We start from the raw sequence: 17599 nt of genomic DNA, 5'->3' as shown, positions 1-17599 counted from the left end.
AACAGGCCCCGCAGCCAGCGTTCCACGCTTTCGTCGGGGAACGGAGGCGTCCGCGACCTCCTCTTTAACAGAGAACTCGCTGGAATTACGTGTCTCTCGCCCCGAGTTTCGCTCTTTCCCGCGGCGATCCGCCGGGGGACCGTATAATCGCATTAAATTCCCAGAGACGGGGACTGTCTAAATATATGGACGAGGCACAGCACGCCGCATAACAAGGCGTGGGTACGTAATCGATGTACACCGTCGAGGAAACCTTCGATAACACGGTTCTGGTGTTCTCAACCCTCGCGATCGGTTTATTTTCACTCGTAAGGCCCATTTTCAGATTGGGCCTTATTCATCTTTTCTGCGATTTTTCTTCTTCTGGGGACGCCAGAATCGCCCCACTGTGGGGGAAATAGTGTCTGTGTATGATTTGATGCAAAATAGGAAATTGGGCCCCATATCGAATTTGAACATTCTTTATTCCTTGGTTTGTCGCATATCGTTGGACTCGTCTTTTTACGCTCTCTAAGAATATAAACAAAAAATATATGGTCGTTTAAACAATCTTTTTTTTATATTTGCTTCAGAAGAAATCATGCGAAATAATTTTTTGTTTAAATCATATTATTATTCGATTCTATTTTTTAAAAGTTGTACTATTTGATGAAGCAAATATAACCTCAAAAAAAATATTTCTTTCAAGGTCAATTTTTGAAATTTCGAAGATATACAAAACCTGTATAGGAACTATATTATTTCAAACAGTAGCACAATTCTAAGGCCCCCAAAAACAAGATAAACTGTATTTTGCACGTCAGTTTTTTGGGACAGATGAGTCCCAGTGAGCCGTGCACCTGCAAGAGGGTCGAGATCTCGTAGATCTGAGGACGATGAGGATCACTGTCCTAGAAGTATCAAAATGGAAGGAGTCGAAGGCTCCGAAGGCAGTATGGCTCCTCGAGTCGAGGCTATTCGCGAGCTAAAACCGAGAAGTTTGTTCCCTGGTCGTGGAACGAACGAGAAGGAGAACCTGGGCGAAGGAAATAACAGAGGGCTCTGTTCCCCCGGGTTTGTAGGGAGAAAGATAGAACGAACGAGGGGGGGCCTTACATAGCGATTGCTGGCAGGGCCTGAAATAGACCTCGAGAATCCTCGTGCAGCATCCTCTCCCGCTCTTGGGCATCGCCTCCTTCTTATCCTCGGCTTCTTCTTCTTCTTCTTCTTCGTCCAGCCCGTCGTTGCAGCTTCTCCCCCGAGAGCCACCGACGGGTTTCTTTGCTTTTGTTTCGGGCAAAAAAGGACCAAAGTCCCTTGACTCGGCCTGTGAGAAGTTGTTCCTAGCGTCCCGTTCGCGGGAAGAAGACCGTGGAAAAAGGTGGAACGGAGACGAGGGAACGGAGAGAAGAGGAAGGTGGTGGAAGATCGCTTGTTTATCCAGGATCGAGCTTCTGCTTTCGTTTCGATATATGGCCACGGACAGACCCCCGTAGGCATCCTCGGGGCCCCTAAGTGCGCTCGTGAATACGACGCGTTCCCATGGGAATACGCGTCGCTGAGAATCTCCCTCTAAACTGACCTGCGCCAATGCAACAGCGAAACGTGACCCACGCAACCACGATCCAACGTGGATTCGAACGCGCCCCTGGCCTCGCCTTTTTCCTTTTACCCTCGTTACAGATAAGCGGGGGACCTTGTTGCCTAACGAACGGCGTCGTTATATTAAATTCCTATTCCGCTACCAACCGGAACTGGTCGTAAACAGGACGATAAAATGGAAACATAATTAATTCACTTGGCTCGTAAACGCGGGGAAAATTATTTTTTAAAAAAAGGGAGCAATTTTTAGACGAGTTTTGGTCATTCGAGAGGAATCGAGTCCTTTGCGGTCACGGATGTCGAATCGACGAACGAAGAGGATCTCTTTTCAACGACACGCGGTGTAACCAAAGTAACCCAGGGGGCAAGGATCGTTCCGAGGAGAAAAGTCGAGACCGCGGGACCGTATTCCAGGAGCAGGTGATCCCTCGAGCGAGAAGACGCGGTCAGAAATGAAGCCTACCTTGAGACACGGGCGTTTTTGCGCCCGTCGATACGGTCCCCAGGAGCGAAGATGCTCCGCGAGATGGAATCTTATCCAGCGTGGTCTCGACGCGGTGCATTAAGGTGCTAACGTCCAGGTGAAAATCATTCTTTAGAGCCCTAACTATAAAAATTAGTTGCATTTATAACGAATAAAATTGCGAATGATCGGTCCGGTGGACAAAATCGATAATCAAATTCTGGCACGCTATCTTATGGAGAAAAGTCAGGAGAATGCAATGCAATACTCAAAAATGAGTGTTATCGTGTTGGTTTTCGAGTTGCTCGCGAATAAATTTTGCGACCGATCGGTCCGGTGGAAAAAATAGATGTATGATCAAATTCTGACACGCTATCTTATGGAAAAGAGTCAGGAGAATGCAATGCAATACGCAAAAATGTGTGTTATCGTGTTGGTTTTCCAGTTGCTCGCGATTTAAGTTTGCGACCGATCGGTCCGGTAAAAATATCGACGTATAATCAAATTCTGACACGCTATCTTATGGAAAAGAGTCAGGAGAATGCAATGCAATACGTAAAAATGTGTATTACCGTGTTGGTTTTCGAGTTGCTCGCGATTTAAGTTTGCGACCGATCGGTCCGGTAAAAAAAATCGATGTATTATCAAATTCTGACACGCTATCTTATGGAGAAGAGTCAGGAGAGTAAGAAAAAATGTATGTCGCGTTGGTTTAAACGATTGTGAGACGATTATGCATTTTTCAGAGGACGCCTTAATGGAGGTGGTGGAAAAAAACTAAGCACGGAAAGACGGAGGGAATAAGAATAGACGGCGCCAAAGGCTTAACAAGGAAACCGGTTCAAACCCCCTGCACACGACCAGTGTACCGACTTTCAGGGAGATTCCTCCGTCACTTCGATCACCGTGCAATATATTGAACGCGAGGATGGCTCGCTGGAATTTACGAAATTAACCCTCTGTCCAAATATGAACTTGCTATGCATTTGCTTTGCCAATCGTCATGAATATTATTATCGATTGCCTCAGAAACATTATATAATTAAGAGACCTTGTGAAAAAAGTAAAATTATTTGGTAAAATTTCGATATATTGGCACGTGATCTGATTGATCTGAGTGTTAATTTTTTATGACATGAGTGTTAATCGATGTATCGATTTTCAGTAGATCGTTGACAGCCCCGACGATAACGTCGTTAATCGCCGAACCGATGACATCGTTTAAGATGGAGAACAGAGATTTTGAAGGATGGTATGCGAAGCTCGCGGGCACAGAAATGATGTCTGCCTTGAAACCGGGGTCTTTTTGCAACGCGTCGTCGATACAATTCCATTCAGGACGATGAGGACCGTGAAGAGACGCCGATGCGAAATTCCATCCGGCGATGTTCGACGTAAAACAAACCGAACGAGCCTCGTTATTAATAGCGTGCCACTCTAAATAGCACGGAACACACCGGAGTTCCACCAACAAACAATCTCTTCGCGTAAACTACGTTTACGTTTCATTCTCCTTTGTTGGCTGAATTGCCTTCTTCCCGAGCAATTACAACACTGATAATTGCAAACTAACTTTGCTCTTTTCAGCTCTTTTTCAGAGGTCAGGAAAACACTTGAGCTTGGTCAGTTTGCAACTATGGGGGGCAGTAGGCATCCCCCATTTTCTTTTTTATAATAGATTCTTTTGCACCTCTTTGAATGGACTTTGTGCCTCGATAGTTGTACATAGAGTCTTTTGGAAAGTTCAGGAAAATTCTTGAGCCTAGTCAGCTTGTAACTATGGGGGCTAGTGGTCATCCTCATCCCCTTTGAAACCCCCCATTTTCTTTTTTATAATAGATTCTTTTGCACCTCTTTGAATTGACTTTGTGCCTCGATAGTTGTACATAGAGTCTTTTGGAAAGTTCAGGAAAATTCTTGAGCCTAGTCAGCTTGTAACTATGGGGGCTAGTGGTCATCCTCATCCCCTTTGAAACCCCCCATTTTCTTTTTTATAATAGATTCTTTTGCACCTCTTTGAATTGACTTTGTGCCTCGATAGTTGTACATAGAGTCTTTTGGAAAGTTTAGGAAAATTCCTGAGCCTAGTCAGCTTGTAACTATGGGGGCTAGTGGACATCCTCATCACCTTTGGAACCCCCCATTTGCCTCAACCCTTAAGTAGATTTTATTGAACTAATAATAGTCTTATATACCTCAATATAATTATTGATCAGTTCACTATTTTTTAGATACTTTAAATTTCCATTTACCAATTTATTAAAAATCAAAATTGAAATTAGGGGGTCCACTTAAGATGCTTTAAAGTCAATTTCCATTCACCAGAATTAACTAGAATAATTCAGTCGGAGTTAATGAAGAGTCCGCCGAATCCCACGATCCCCCCACGCCGTTGTAGCCAAAAAAACGATCGCCAATAGTGATTTTTCGATTCTTTTGTTCGACCAGAGCCTCCTCGGAGACGATTCAGACGAGATTCGCGAGATCCTCGAGACAGTTCCTCCCGTGAGATCAAAGTTCGAACGCCCGTCTCGTGTCAACGAACGCCATCCACTGAAACCCCCGGGGGCCCCCGTAGACGGTCTCCGTTTTTTTCCCCCCCTCCCCTCCCCCCGACCTCGTCACCTTGCGAGTTTTTTGCACCGTCGACGAAGAAGTCAATTACATTTCGGATCGGTTTGTATCTCCCCCGGTCGATACGTCTCGCCGTCCCTGTTTCTCCCGCGTCCCTTTGCGGGGCTCTCTCGTCCTGCACTAGGTTGGCCAGTGAATCATCTTCAACGACCCCCCCCTCCCCCCCCGCCCGGGGATCCGGGCAGAAGACTCTTAAGGGGGCCCACGGCGCAGCGCGAGGCCAGTTCGAGAACGCGACCCTAACACTAACATCCGGTGTATTCCGAGAGTCGGAAACGGAAACGGCTGCTTGATCGATTAACCGCCACAACATGAAGATCGCTCTGCTGCTGCTGCTGGCCGTCCCAGCCTTTGCCTCAGGTTAGTAACACTGATCATTGAAAGAATGGGCTACGTTCGATCGATTTTGGATTTCTCGTGTTTCTGCGTTTCTCGTTTTCTGGCTCGCGTGTCCGTTGGAACCGCGCCAGGATTTTTCTCCGCTCCGTGTGGCCCCGGGATCTCTTTGTTCGACGACGTTCGCTCGCCACCGTACTCTTGTTTCTCCGACATCGACGTCCGGTGCGCTCCAAGAGGAAACGTGCCATTACCGATCACGCGCGCGACTTCCAAGATCGTTTTGCTTTCGGTGAAACGCCGAAAAATCATCGTCGATCTTACGTTCCACCGAATTTGGTTTATCGAAGTAGCTTGAGTTGGACCCATTTGTATCTTGCTTTATGGAAATCGGAGATGCTCGAAAGTCTTTCGAAAGAGAATTTTGTGTAATGTTAGAACGTTAATATTTTGTTTTTTTATATGGTTGTATGGGAAATTAAATTAAAATAGATACTAGAATTTTTTAATCGGTATTATAGTCTTTGAAATTGATCAAAATTTGAAAGCAGTTTTTTTTTCAAAATTATACACATTTCAAAATGGAATTTTGTATAATATTATGACACAAATGTTCATTTGTTTATCACGTAGCTGTACGATAAATAAATTTCAATTTTTTCATTAGTATGATAGTCTTTAAAATGATCGATATACGGGGTGTTCGACCAACCCTGGGAAAAATTGTAATGGGAGATTCTAGAGGCAAAAATAACACGAAAATCAAGGATACTAATTTGTTGATTGAGGCCTCGTTAAAAAGTTATAGAAACTTTTCCGGACACACGGTATATTTTCGGAAAAGAATTTTTTTCTCGAAAGTGCGTAGGAATTCGAGGGTGTGTGTATTCACCAAAAATGATTGTAATTAACTCCCTTAGCTAAAAATAATTTTTTTAGAATCATTTGAAATTTTTTAATTTTGTCGAATTTGTCCATCTTCCTGAATTTTTTTCTCGAAAGTGGGTAAGAATTTGGGGGTATGTCTATCCACCAAAAATGACTGTAATTGACCCTAGTAATCAGAAATAATTTTTTCAAAACGATTTAAAATTTTTCAATTTCGTCGAAAAATTTAGGCACCTTATGCCCTGTCGATTTTTCTTAAAGATTCGTTTTCGATTTTTAATAATTTTGTTTGACGCCCGACAGAAAAGTTGTCTAATACTTTTCTGTAGGTACCCATGAGCTCTACTTCAGAAAAAAGTTTCATTGAAAAATAGTCACTATTGTAGGAGTTACGGCTTTTCGAAAATTGGACCATTTTTATGGGCTCTCCCTCATTTTGCGATGTCAAGGATCAACTTTTTGATCATTTTTGGAATTTCTACATATTCTCCATCAAAATACGCGTCATTTGCATTTTTAAACATTAAAATCGCCCAATCCGTTCAGAAGTTATGACATTTTAAAGATTAGCATGAAATTTTCGGGCAATATTTCTGGCCATAAATTACATTTCCAATTAGGAATTTTTTTCTCTAAAACGCGTAAGAATTCGGGGGTATGTCTAATGACCAAAAATGATAGAAATTGACCCCTACAACCAAAAATAATTTTTTTAGAACGATTTGACATTTTTTGTTTCGCCCAAAAATTTCACACCTATTCGAATTTTTTCCTCGAAAATGAATAGAATTTCGGGGGTATATCTAATGATAAAAAATGATTATAATTGACTCCTGCAAACGAAAATAATTTTTCCAGAATGATTTGAAATTTTTCAATTTAATTGTTAATAACTTTTTAACGAAGCCTCAATCAACAAATTGATATTCCTGATTTTCGTCTTATTTTGACCTCTGGAAGGTCTAGAGGTGGCCGAACACTGTATAATTGCACGTCGAAAACATTTTCTGTTAAAAAATTATACTTTCAAAACGGAATTTCATATAATATTATAACATAAATATTCATTATTTTTTTTTTTAATGAAACATCACACAAATGTCACATTTGAAAGCAGTTTCTCCTCTAAAATTTACATAGAATTTATAATGTTTAGATATCCTTTCCCCTGAAGCTTCCTTTGGAGGAATTCATATAGCAAAATGGCGACCAGTGTATCTCCTAAATAAAGTCTCAATTGTAATTTACAAAAATGGGAAGCCATTCTATAGTTTTTCAAGTATAGTTTCGATAATTTATCTTGCCATTGCAAATGGGCTAACAGCAAGTGAAAAAGTGTTACAATTCGTGAATAAAAATCGCGTTTCGAGGCGTCTGGGAGGCGTCTTCTTTCTTATGATCACCGGGCGGCAGACGTCTCAAGGCCTCCAGGTCGTTTACCACCACCTGCGCCCTACCAGCATCGCGATGATCAACATTTCTACCCGGTTCTCGAATTCATTTCCCCTCGCGATCCCTAATCGCGCGTAAATTCCATTCGAGAAAACTCATCGTTCTTACGAAACCTCGAACTGATGGACTCGGTGTCCCCCGGGGCAACGCGAACGCCTAAACGTGTCATAATTCATAAGTACAGTTAACCAAATAGACGAAGTTGAACGAACTCGCGAACCGTGTGAAACTCTTCTCGTGGCACGCAGTCGCCGGTGAAGCTGGGGCTAAAACGATCAAAGGCGAATTAAAATCGCGTTAAGGAACGATTTGAAGCATCTAGACTCTGTAAACAACTTTTTACCATTCGTCGAGGGCGAAGAAAAGGCAGAAATTTATCACAAAAGAGGCTGATGTTTCCGAGACAGAAACGAGGTCGAGAACAGTCTGGGATATAATTAACAAGCGTAATTATTTGCACTCGCGTTTGGAACGTAACGGGTTCGCGATGCTGAAACAGGATACTGAAGCGGATTAGAATTCATGGGAGGATTTTTCCCGCGTCTGGCGGTCGCCATTTGTGGCCTGGTCGGAAGTCAACGGCGGAGACGTGCCTCGGTGAGATAATACACGCCAACGAGAAAAGAATTTTCTTCTTTATTCATCGTGCTTTGTCGAACGTGAGGGACTCGTGACGTTTCAATCGCATTGTAACGGAAGAAGCACCTGTTTTCCAACCCTATGCACAGGTTATTTAAATAAATTCAAACAGCAATAACGCTTGGAACAAATATTTTTTAACACCGGAACGCTATCGACAATTATTTTTTTTTTTTATTATTATTAGTGCAATTTGAATCTCAAGAAAGAATATCGACAATTATATCGTATTTATTCGTACGAAAAAAAAAAAATTAAATAAATGTTGAATGTAAATATTTGGAAATTTGATTAAGTAAATTTTTTACATGCTTCGTTAGAAATGGGTCATTTCGACTGCCTCGACGCGGTTCCAGTGTTAAACTCGATCGTGCTACATCAGACAGAATGCGTCTCACGCGTCGCATAATTGGCGCCGACCAGACACTCTGTAATTTTGCAATTAGTCGAATTCGAATTCATTAAACGACGCAACGTGATGAAACTGTAACTCATACGAGTGGAAGAGGAATTGTACGGGGACTAACCTTGCCAAATTCTGCGTTAATAATATTTAAATAAACTGTGGATGTTTATACATTTATTATAAAAATACGTGAGACACGAATTATTATTGCAATAATGCATTTTAATGAGCAGTGCCCTTTTTGCAAATTTATATAAAATAATACAAAATTTAGAAATATAGTGCAGACATGTAAATAAAAATAAATATTTATTATATAAAAAAATTTTCATAAAGATCCACAGAGTCTATCTATGAACCCTGTATGTCACTGCCCGTGGCCCGTATATGGGTCACATCACCGTGCTATTGGATACGTCGCTGAGAAACCGGACAGTGAACGCGTTGATCAATAAATTGAAGACGTACAAACGTCTCAAAACCGAGATTAAAAATACCAAAGTATCTAGAATATTGTTTGTGAGTGTATTTATAAATAAATGGGGACTTTTCAGCCCAAAGGATCACAACGATCCAGCTGGACGGAGTGCAATACTTCGTGTCGAGGATGAACCCTTACAGCCCTGAACTGAACTACTTCCTGGCCTACCAATACTGTCGCTCCCTGGGCCTCCAGCTGGCCTCGTTCGAGACAAAAGAAAAGGCTGACACGATGACGCAGTACTTGAAGAACGCCGGTTACGTCAAATACGATTTCTGGACATCGGGCAACAAGCTGGGCACGGACATGTTCCTGTGGATGAGCACAGGCCTGCCTTTCAACGCCACCTTCGACTACATGTTGAGGCGACCTGGCAACAGACCCGCGGACGTTCCACCTGGCACGGAACCCCAACGAGTAGCGCGCGAAAGGTAACGAATTCAAGCTATAAAACCCTCTAACGGGCTCCCTCTAATCTCTAAATAACCCTTCACGGTTAAAAATATAAGAAATACTATGTTTAGGGGCTGAGACAACCCCCTACAAAGCTCCCATTTCATTAATTTTACTAACACTAGGCTTACTTTTATTGTAGATTGACAGTTTCATTAAAGTACAATTTTTTTTTGGGTCAGAGTATACATTCATATCATTTGAGGTCAATATAAATTGATAATGAATAATATTTGGGAGTTCTGTAAGGTTTAGAATCTGAATTTGTCAAATTGATGTGTTTTATGAACCTAGTGTTAATTAAAATTTAATGTTCGCTATATAAGACAATTTTCAACCCTCCATATAAGATAATACCATGCAAGTTAGTGGCTTCTCAAGTTCTATTGGACTATAGTGGCAAGAAAACTATGAATTTGCTCAAAGATCCGCAGTTAGTCAATGTTCGCTATATAAGACAATTCTCAAGCCTCCATATAAGATACTACCATATGAATTAGTGGTTTCTCAAGTTCTATTGGACTATAACGTCAATAAAACTATAAATTCACCAAAAGATCCGCAGTTTACTCAATGTTCTCTATATAAGACAACGTTCAACCCTCCATATAAGATACTACCACACAAACTAATGATTTCTCAAGTTGTATTTGACTATAATGTCAATATAAACACAAATTTTCACAAAGATCCACAGTCTACTCAATGTTCGCTATATAAGACAATTCTTAGGCCTCCATATAAGATACTACCATGTAAATTAGTGGTTTCTCAAGTTCTATTGGACTATAGTGTCAAGAAAACTATGAATTTGCACAAAGATCCGCAGTCTACTCAATGTTCGCTATAAGAGAATTCTTTAGCCCTCCATATAAGACACTTTCGTCGTACAAATGACTGATTTCTCATGCAAACTGTGTTCAAATCTCGTGTCGTGCACGCTAAGACAATAACCCGGACATCGATTCATTATCGATACCGATAATTGTCAATGTCCCTTCCCCCGGAAGCGCGTGCACAGACTCGTGAAACGACCGTGTAAGGTGTGATTTAAATTCTGATTGAGAAGTTTTCTGGTTTCCAGCGGCGACAGCGGCAGCGCGGACGGATGCGTGGCGATGGTGGCGCCCACGTTAGCCTGGGAAGCCCAGGACTGCACCCTGGTTAAGGACTTCATCTGCGAGCAAACAAGATGCTACTACTACAATTACGGCAGCATTCCAGTCTCTGCGACTCAGGGGTAAGAGGTGAGATAATACTTGTCACAAAAATACACGAAACTGCAGAGAGAGAGAGAGAGAGAGAAAGAGAGAAAGACAGATAGGACTATCGAAGGATTCTCAACGTGGTTCCTCCAAGGTGAATCTCGATGGCGCACGGACAAAAAAATTTTAAACGGTGGAAACTGATAAGATACGCTCGACAAACACAGATAATCTATCTACGGGAATTTGGGAAGCCTCTCTGCGTACGAACGAAGCTTCTTCGTTCCCGTAAATCATTACGATAATATAAAGTTTTTTTTCTCCGTGCAATTATAATTAAAATATAAAGTAAAATAGATTGGTACTTGGGGAACGTAATTGCTTACTATTCACGAAAATGAATAATACAACGCAGCTTGTAATTAATAACGCCTTCTCTCGCTTCTCGCAAACGTCAGAACAACACATCCACAACTTTGAGAAAATATGAAAACACTTAGTCTCTGGATCTTTCGACACACTACTAACACAGCTAATACACCCCCCCGTTGGACACAATTAACTGTCACACTGTTCTATAAAAAAATCTATTTCTAATAAGAACTTCTGCACAACGAAGGAAACTCTTCCTCGTTTGGAGATCTGTGGGGTCCTCTCATGGTGGCCGCCAGAGGGGCACGCGCTTGACTCTCTCACAAGCGATCGAGTTACGTAAACACGTTCACTGTCCAGACTCTCAACGGCGTATTAAATAGCGTGGCGATGTGACCCATATATGAATCATGGACAGTGAACGTGTTCCCCTTTTCTATTTTACTTCCATAGGACCCCACAGATCCGTGGCTTACAGATCCCCCCTGCTAACTTGCCTGAAAGGTCCCGCAAATTTCCAGGAACCGCAGACCCTACGTAACAACCACCCTGGCGCCAGCCAGCGACGACCAGGTCGACCACGAGGAAACAAAGGACAAGAACGACGAGACGCAGGTGACCATCGACGAGAACGCAACACCGGAAGAGGATAGCACCGTGGACGAGAAGTTACCTGAAGACCCGGTCGTCAGCAGGCTAATTACCACAGCCGTTCCCGCATCTGACAAGCGACAGCAAGCCTTCGCCCCGTCCACGTCCTCGCCAGTCGTCACCGAGGAGGAGCCAGCTAGCGCCGAGTTGGACAACAACAACGCGAGGCCCGACCACCTCCCCGACATCGCGAGCCTCTTCACCGACGGTCCAGCGCCCCAGGCGAGAAAGGAGAACGTGTTCGAGGGTCTGCAGACCCGGGAGGTCCATCGTTCGTCCCTTCGATCCTCCTCCGACATGAAGGTCGAGCACAGAGAGTCTGGCGACTACTTCGAGACCCAATCTGAGACCGAATCACCTAACAACGGGCTCGAGGACGCTCACACGGTCGGGCCGTACGACAGCGTGCAGGATTACTACGCCAACGACCAACCGGAAGCGGCGGAGACGTCGATGATGAAGGACCAGGACGACGACAGCAGCACGAACCTGCCAGAGGCGGAACCGGCCTATAGGTACAACATAAAAGTGCGCACCAACGGCAAAGTATTAGACCCTCCGTCCAAGTAAACGCTTTAAAAACCCTTTAGGCATTATCAATAAGTGAAGCAAACGAGAATTTTCGAGGAACTAGACATGTATCGTGTGTGTATCGTGGTCATCGCGCGAGGAACAGTCGCGACAATCATCGCTCATCGTTCATTCCGATCCAAGGAACCTATCGACATCGAGACTTTTGGAGGCTCCAGAGTCATTGGAAGCCCCCCGATTGATAAAAATCGAATCCCAAGCATTTTGTTAGAAATTGTAAACGGGTCTCCAAAACTATCGACGATCGTTCTCGCAAGGGCATTCTACTCCGTGGCACTGGCGGACATATCGCGCGCTCGTCATCGCAAACTTTTCTATCCTTCGATCGCCTTCCATCGAAGTTAGCTGTTCGCTCTAGGCACTTAGATGATAACACGAACGTGAGAAATGCGTGGGATCTCAGGCATTAAGGTAGAGAGACGAATCAAAGGAGAACTATTATCGTTAATAACATTTTGGTGTAGGGTTGGGGGTCCGTCAGCGCCACTTCATCACCTATTGGAGCAATTCATCTTAGTTAATATTATCCGTACGCCCGCAAGACGAAACGTTTCGCAACGAAAATGGCTTCCAGATCGAAACGTCTCGGTCATCCGGATATACGACGCGTAGTTCGTCATCGCGAAATGGTTCTCTAACTGCTACGATAAGTCACCATGATATTTCAGTATCATTAAAACACGGCGCGAATGTGTAACTTGTGTAATTAAATATTAATAAAGGTACGAATACATTCTTAAAGTACCGAATTCTCTATCTTTTCTCAATTTTCACTCACCAACCGTTCACCACTCCCTCGATGTTCAACATGGGCACGATCTTGAACACGTAATCGTCCCGCAAGCTAGACGCGCAAGGATTGTTGCTCAACAACGCCTCCAAGGTTCCGTGCATCACCCAGGAGGCGTTGCTCTCGCCTGGATGGACCCTCGACGTCAGAAATATCACCTTGCGATTCTAAAAAATAAACATCAGACATCACCAAGTCCTCATCGCTAAAAGATCCACGTGTCAACACGTTCACTGTCCGGTTCCTCAGCGGCGTATCTAATAACACGGTGGTATGACCCACATCCGTGTCACGGACAGTGAACGCGTTAACATTCTTGAGCAACTAGCAATCAGGTTTCCTACATCCTTTTACAACTTCTGGAGGTCTCCTAGCTGTCCATCGACCTCCAGACTCACCTCGATAGGATTGCTCTTCGAGTCCAAAGACGTGACGGTTAAAAGGGGATTCTCGTTTCCGTTGAGAGTCTCGCAAAGAGTCTCAGCGCGGAAGTAGGTGTTCGCCGGGACCCTCTTGGTCCACTTCCAAATGTTGCTCATCAGCTGGCTGTACGTGTACGGGAAGTGGTACGCCAGGTAGCAGACGTCGTACGAGTGGGGGAATATCACCGTGAACGATGTGGTGAAGTAGTTCTTCCCCTTTGTAGGTCGTTGATAGCAATTTCTGTAGTAACAAATGTCGGCGCCGGTCCTGACCCAGCCTGGTCTGCCCAGCTGAGCCTCCGCCACGCTGAACAGCATCGGTTTCATCCCGAAATTGAACTGCGAGTTCGCTTTCTCGCAGTTGATGATGTTGAACGTGTACGTCAGGCTCTTCTCCATGTTCGAGACCTCGAAGTAGAACCACTGGTGCCTGGAGCCGCTGTTCACGTCCGGCGTCAGGATCAGGTCGTACTCTCTCAAGCCTATCTGCGAGGAAGTATGCTCTTTTATTCGATCGCTAAATCTCTATCTCAGAATTCTACCTGAATGGCTTTCCTCAAGTTGCCGCTCTCGAACCTGGACTCAAAGTGCAAGTACTTGGAGTCTCCGCAGCGTTTGCCTACTCTGCTCTCGTCCCTGTTGCAGAGACCACTGTCGTTGAAGATTCGGCCATTGACAGAGTCGTTGAAGGCCACAGCGTCGAGATCGTACACCACCTCTTGCAGCAACGTGCCGCCATGAAGACCTCGCTCCACGCAGGTGAGGAGCTTGGACCTACAGACCCACCTGTCCTTGTTGTTCAGCGGTTCCTCGGTGCAGAGACCATCGCCACCCACCAGATCCGGGTAAGCGACCTTCACGAAGCTGATGACGCTTTTGACTCTGCTGGCCACCACGCAATAGGCTTGCTGGTCCGTTAAACTCGAGGACATGTCCTCGAATACTTTGATCGGTCCACTCCCCGTCTGACTCTTCCCGTTTACGAACGGTTTCCCATTTTTTATGCAACGCGAGTTCAACTTGTCCTCCTCCGCAGGGTCAACAGGATCCATCAGCTTCTCCATGGAAAATTTCGAGAAGTAGACTTGGGACTGCAGATTGCCCAGTTCCTTGAAGAAGACATTGTACCTAGAAAATGGAGGAGTCAGAAGATCTATCAAGAGACAAGGTAGTAGAGCATAGTTTGCGTACTCGTTGAGATCCTCCTCGGATCTCTGGGACGTGAAAACGCCAGCGAAGAATTTGCTCTCGTCCACCTCGTCCACCGCGTGGACGGCGGTGTCGTTCGACCTTGAATTTTGGCTTTCCTCGTCATCTCCGGAATCAAGGTCGCTGTACAGCCTCCCGAGCGACGCCACGCTGTTCGCCTGAGCAAACATCGATATGCAAATGCCTGTAGCTTTCTAATCCAACGCGTTCGTGATGGCAAAAGAGCGTGTTTTATGGCCACGCGACGCGTATTGAAGCGTTACGTCCCGCGCGTTACATCATTCCGACGAAAATACGCACCTGGCTGTCGATGTCGCTACCGCTTTCGGCGCTGTTAGGTCTGATGTTCACCTCCGGTAACACAAATCTACAATTCAATAAGCATTCGTCATTCTTTGACTCAACAATTCAATCTTAAGTGATACGATGGGTGACTTTAATCAGTGGACACAGCATTTGAGGTGTTTAAGTCGAAGTTAAATCGATTTTAAACGACCTTGGAGGTTTCGTTCACCTTGCAGGGGACATTTCAGGAACCGGGAGCTCCTTCTTCTCCAGACACTGATTGATTATCCCGCATATGCGCGACAGGAGGCCATCGTACGCCTTATCCTCGGGACAGTTGCTGCAGAACCGGTACAGTACTTGCAGTCCATTGTTCGTCTTTATAGCCTTTCTTCCAGCCTCTGAAACGGACAAAAGGCTATTTGTAATGGCTATGTAGACAGTAACTGAACTACAAAAGTATTTTAATTCCTAAACTGACTTATAATGCAGAGGTGCTGTAGAGTGATGAGAGCACTGTTGCAGATCTTCAGCCTCATCTGACCGTCGAATCGCTCCCATCTCTCAAATATCTTCATCAGAAGATGCACCATACCCACTTTTACGAATTTCGTGCAGCAGAATTCTGTAACGAAGAACATTTCATGGATCAATTAACCTGTTAATTGACTCTTAAGTAGTAATATACGTACTGCTTGTTGTTAAATATTTGAAGCACTCCAAGAGGAACCTGAGCTTCAGGTGGGGAGTGTAACCAACGGAGACGAACGTTTTCTCCAACGTGCTGGCTATCCCGTCCTTCACCAATGCTTGCAGAGAGTATGCTAACCAATATAACGTAAGAAATTAATAAAAAATTATAAAACTGATGTTTATACTCACAGTTTCTAGCAAGACACTTCATGATGATCAACAATGACAACAACGTCTTGCTGTTGTTGTAATGCTGCTTGAGGAGCATGTGGAACACTTTAATGGCGTTAAGCAGTTTCATTTTTATGGCGAACCTCTGGTCCCTCTGGGCCACCTGTAATTTTTGTTACAAAATCTCTAATCTGATATACAATAAAAATTGCAAATCTTACTTGGCCTAAAATCCAAAGCACTTCCTGCGTGAGGACCTCGCTGGAAATGGTGTCAGCGTGTTGCAGGTTGATCAGAAGCTTGAGCAGAACTTGGGTGATGCCTAAATTGATCAGCTGCATCACCGCCATCCGGCTGCTGGACTCTGCGATCGATAAGAAATCTGTGAATTACATCGACTGGAGAATACTTGGAAACTACGTTATTACTTGTGGCACTTTTGTTCTTGTTCCCTTTGGACTTGGCTCTGGTGTAGCTGGGCGATATACACTTATGGATTATGCAGGCGATGCTATAGTTGACCACGTGATCCTTGCAGTTCTGTAACGAGAAAACAAATTTGATCAGAGTGAAACAGCGACGATTTCGATGGAAACGCCGGGTAATTATTCCGGGGGCTCTGCGTGCGTGCAACACTTATCAGAAAATGGAACGAACGGATTTCCAGCTCTGTCGACGAGATAGAACCCGGAGGTCCTCGTTGATGCGACCTAACCACGCCATTCCGTGCAAACAATTTCGTGACGCGGTTAACCGCGCCTAATTAGGTTCGCGGGAGTGTCGATTAGGTCTAGAATTCAAAAAACTACTGGAAAATCCTTTGATACCTCCAGCGTGGCGATGAAGATCTCCATGGCCCCTGAATTCTTGCGCCATAATTTCTCCAACGTGCGTTCGCGTATTCGTCTATCTGAAATCATTGTAAATATAGTTTCTAACTGTGAAAGAGAGGTCTAAGCGGAGGAGGGAATTTGTAGGAACGAAGTGCATAGATTGCTATTTATTCAATGCGGTGGAACAAGATGTAAGTGTTCGAAGGAGCAATGTAGCGTTGCCAAACCCGTCTTAGCCCGTCTCTGTCGCGATAAATAATGGGACGAACAGGTGCGAGTAACAATGCCTTCCATGCGATACCAGGCGTACCGCGGATTGGCGAAATGCACGGCTCCCGTTTCAGATTTGTCACAAGGCCAATCGTGCTCAATGCCATGAACACTATCCGCGAAAACACTGGACAGTGATATGTCATGCCAAAAGAGACGCCAAAGCAAAGATACGTATCGCCTCCGGTGACGATTCTTAAAATAGCTTTAAAAATTGTGGTACTTTCTCAAAATTCGATATATTCGATCATGATAGAATAGAAAACATACATTATTTAGAAGTAAATCTATTATTTTGAAGGGTCTATTAGTGGAGAAATGAGACATTTTCTAGAAAGAACCAAGATGGCGGCGTGCAGAGCTCGAGTAGTCAAACAAATCATCAGTTGCCACTTTTGACGCCTTTCAAAACACTCCATTTTGTAAAAATCGCATTGCTTTTTCAAGATTCGATATCCTCCATCATGATAGAACAAAGAACATAGATTATTTAGAAAAAAATCTATTATTTGAAGGGTCTATTAGTGGAAAAATGAGACTTTTCTAGAAAGAACCAAGATGGCGGCGTGCTCGAGAAGCCAAACAAATCATCAGTTGCCACATTTGAGGCCTCTCAAAATACTCCATTTTGTAAAAATCGCGTTGCTTTCTCAAGATTCGATATCCTCCATCATGATAGAAGAAAGAACACACATTATTTACAAAAAAATCTATTATTTCGAAGGCCTATTAGTGGAGAAATGAGACTTTTCTAGAAAGAACCAAGATAGCGGC

At 43.9% G+C, this 17599-nt stretch overlaps 2 protein-coding genes across 9 annotated transcripts in view; one reads left to right on the top strand and one right to left on the bottom strand.

Annotated features, from left to right (window-relative positions):
• Positions 1-17599, bottom strand: part of LOC122399866 (cytosolic carboxypeptidase 1-like) — a 29779-nt gene that overhangs the window by 7477 nt on the left and 4703 nt on the right. For 4 of the 8 annotated variants that reach the window (XM_043400908.1, XM_043400903.1, XM_043400902.1 and 1 more), the window contains 12 exons: positions 16550-16632; positions 16151-16262; positions 15944-16104; positions 15741-15885; positions 15551-15682; positions 15340-15483; positions 15088-15259; positions 14874-14940; positions 14556-14731; positions 13907-14492; positions 13341-13850; positions 12931-13109 (listed from right to left, as the gene is read on the bottom strand). In XM_043400908.1, the coding sequence (XP_043256843.1) occupies positions 12931-13109; positions 13341-13850; positions 13907-14492; positions 14556-14731; positions 14874-14940; positions 15088-15259; positions 15340-15483; positions 15551-15682; positions 15741-15885; positions 15944-16104; positions 16151-16262; positions 16550-16632 (2467 nt within the window). The remainder of the gene's footprint in view (positions 1-12930; positions 13110-13340; positions 13851-13906; positions 14493-14555; positions 14732-14873; positions 14941-15087; positions 15260-15339; positions 15484-15550; positions 15683-15740; positions 15886-15943; positions 16105-16150; positions 16263-16549; positions 16633-17599) is intronic. The other 4 variants (XM_043400909.1, XM_043400910.1, XM_043400905.1 and 1 more) reach the window with 2 other exon arrangements.
• On the top strand, positions 4835-12904 carry LOC122399867. The gene is made up of 4 exons (XM_043400911.1): positions 4835-5038; positions 8954-9311; positions 10418-10573; positions 11432-12904. Exons 1-4 carry the CDS (start codon positions 4990-4992, stop codon positions 12129-12131), a joined length of 1263 nt encoding a protein of 420 aa, XP_043256846.1. The 5' UTR covers positions 4835-4989; the 3' UTR covers positions 12132-12904.

The sequence above is a fragment of the Colletes gigas genome, unplaced genomic scaffold (genome assembly GCF_013123115.1).
Source record: "Colletes gigas isolate AHSC1104 unplaced genomic scaffold, ASM1312311v1 Colletes_gigas_Sc00015, whole genome shotgun sequence".
Classification (NCBI taxonomy): Eukaryota; Metazoa; Arthropoda; class Insecta; order Hymenoptera; family Colletidae; genus Colletes; species Colletes gigas.
This window is presented reverse-complemented; position numbering and strand designations above follow the sequence as displayed.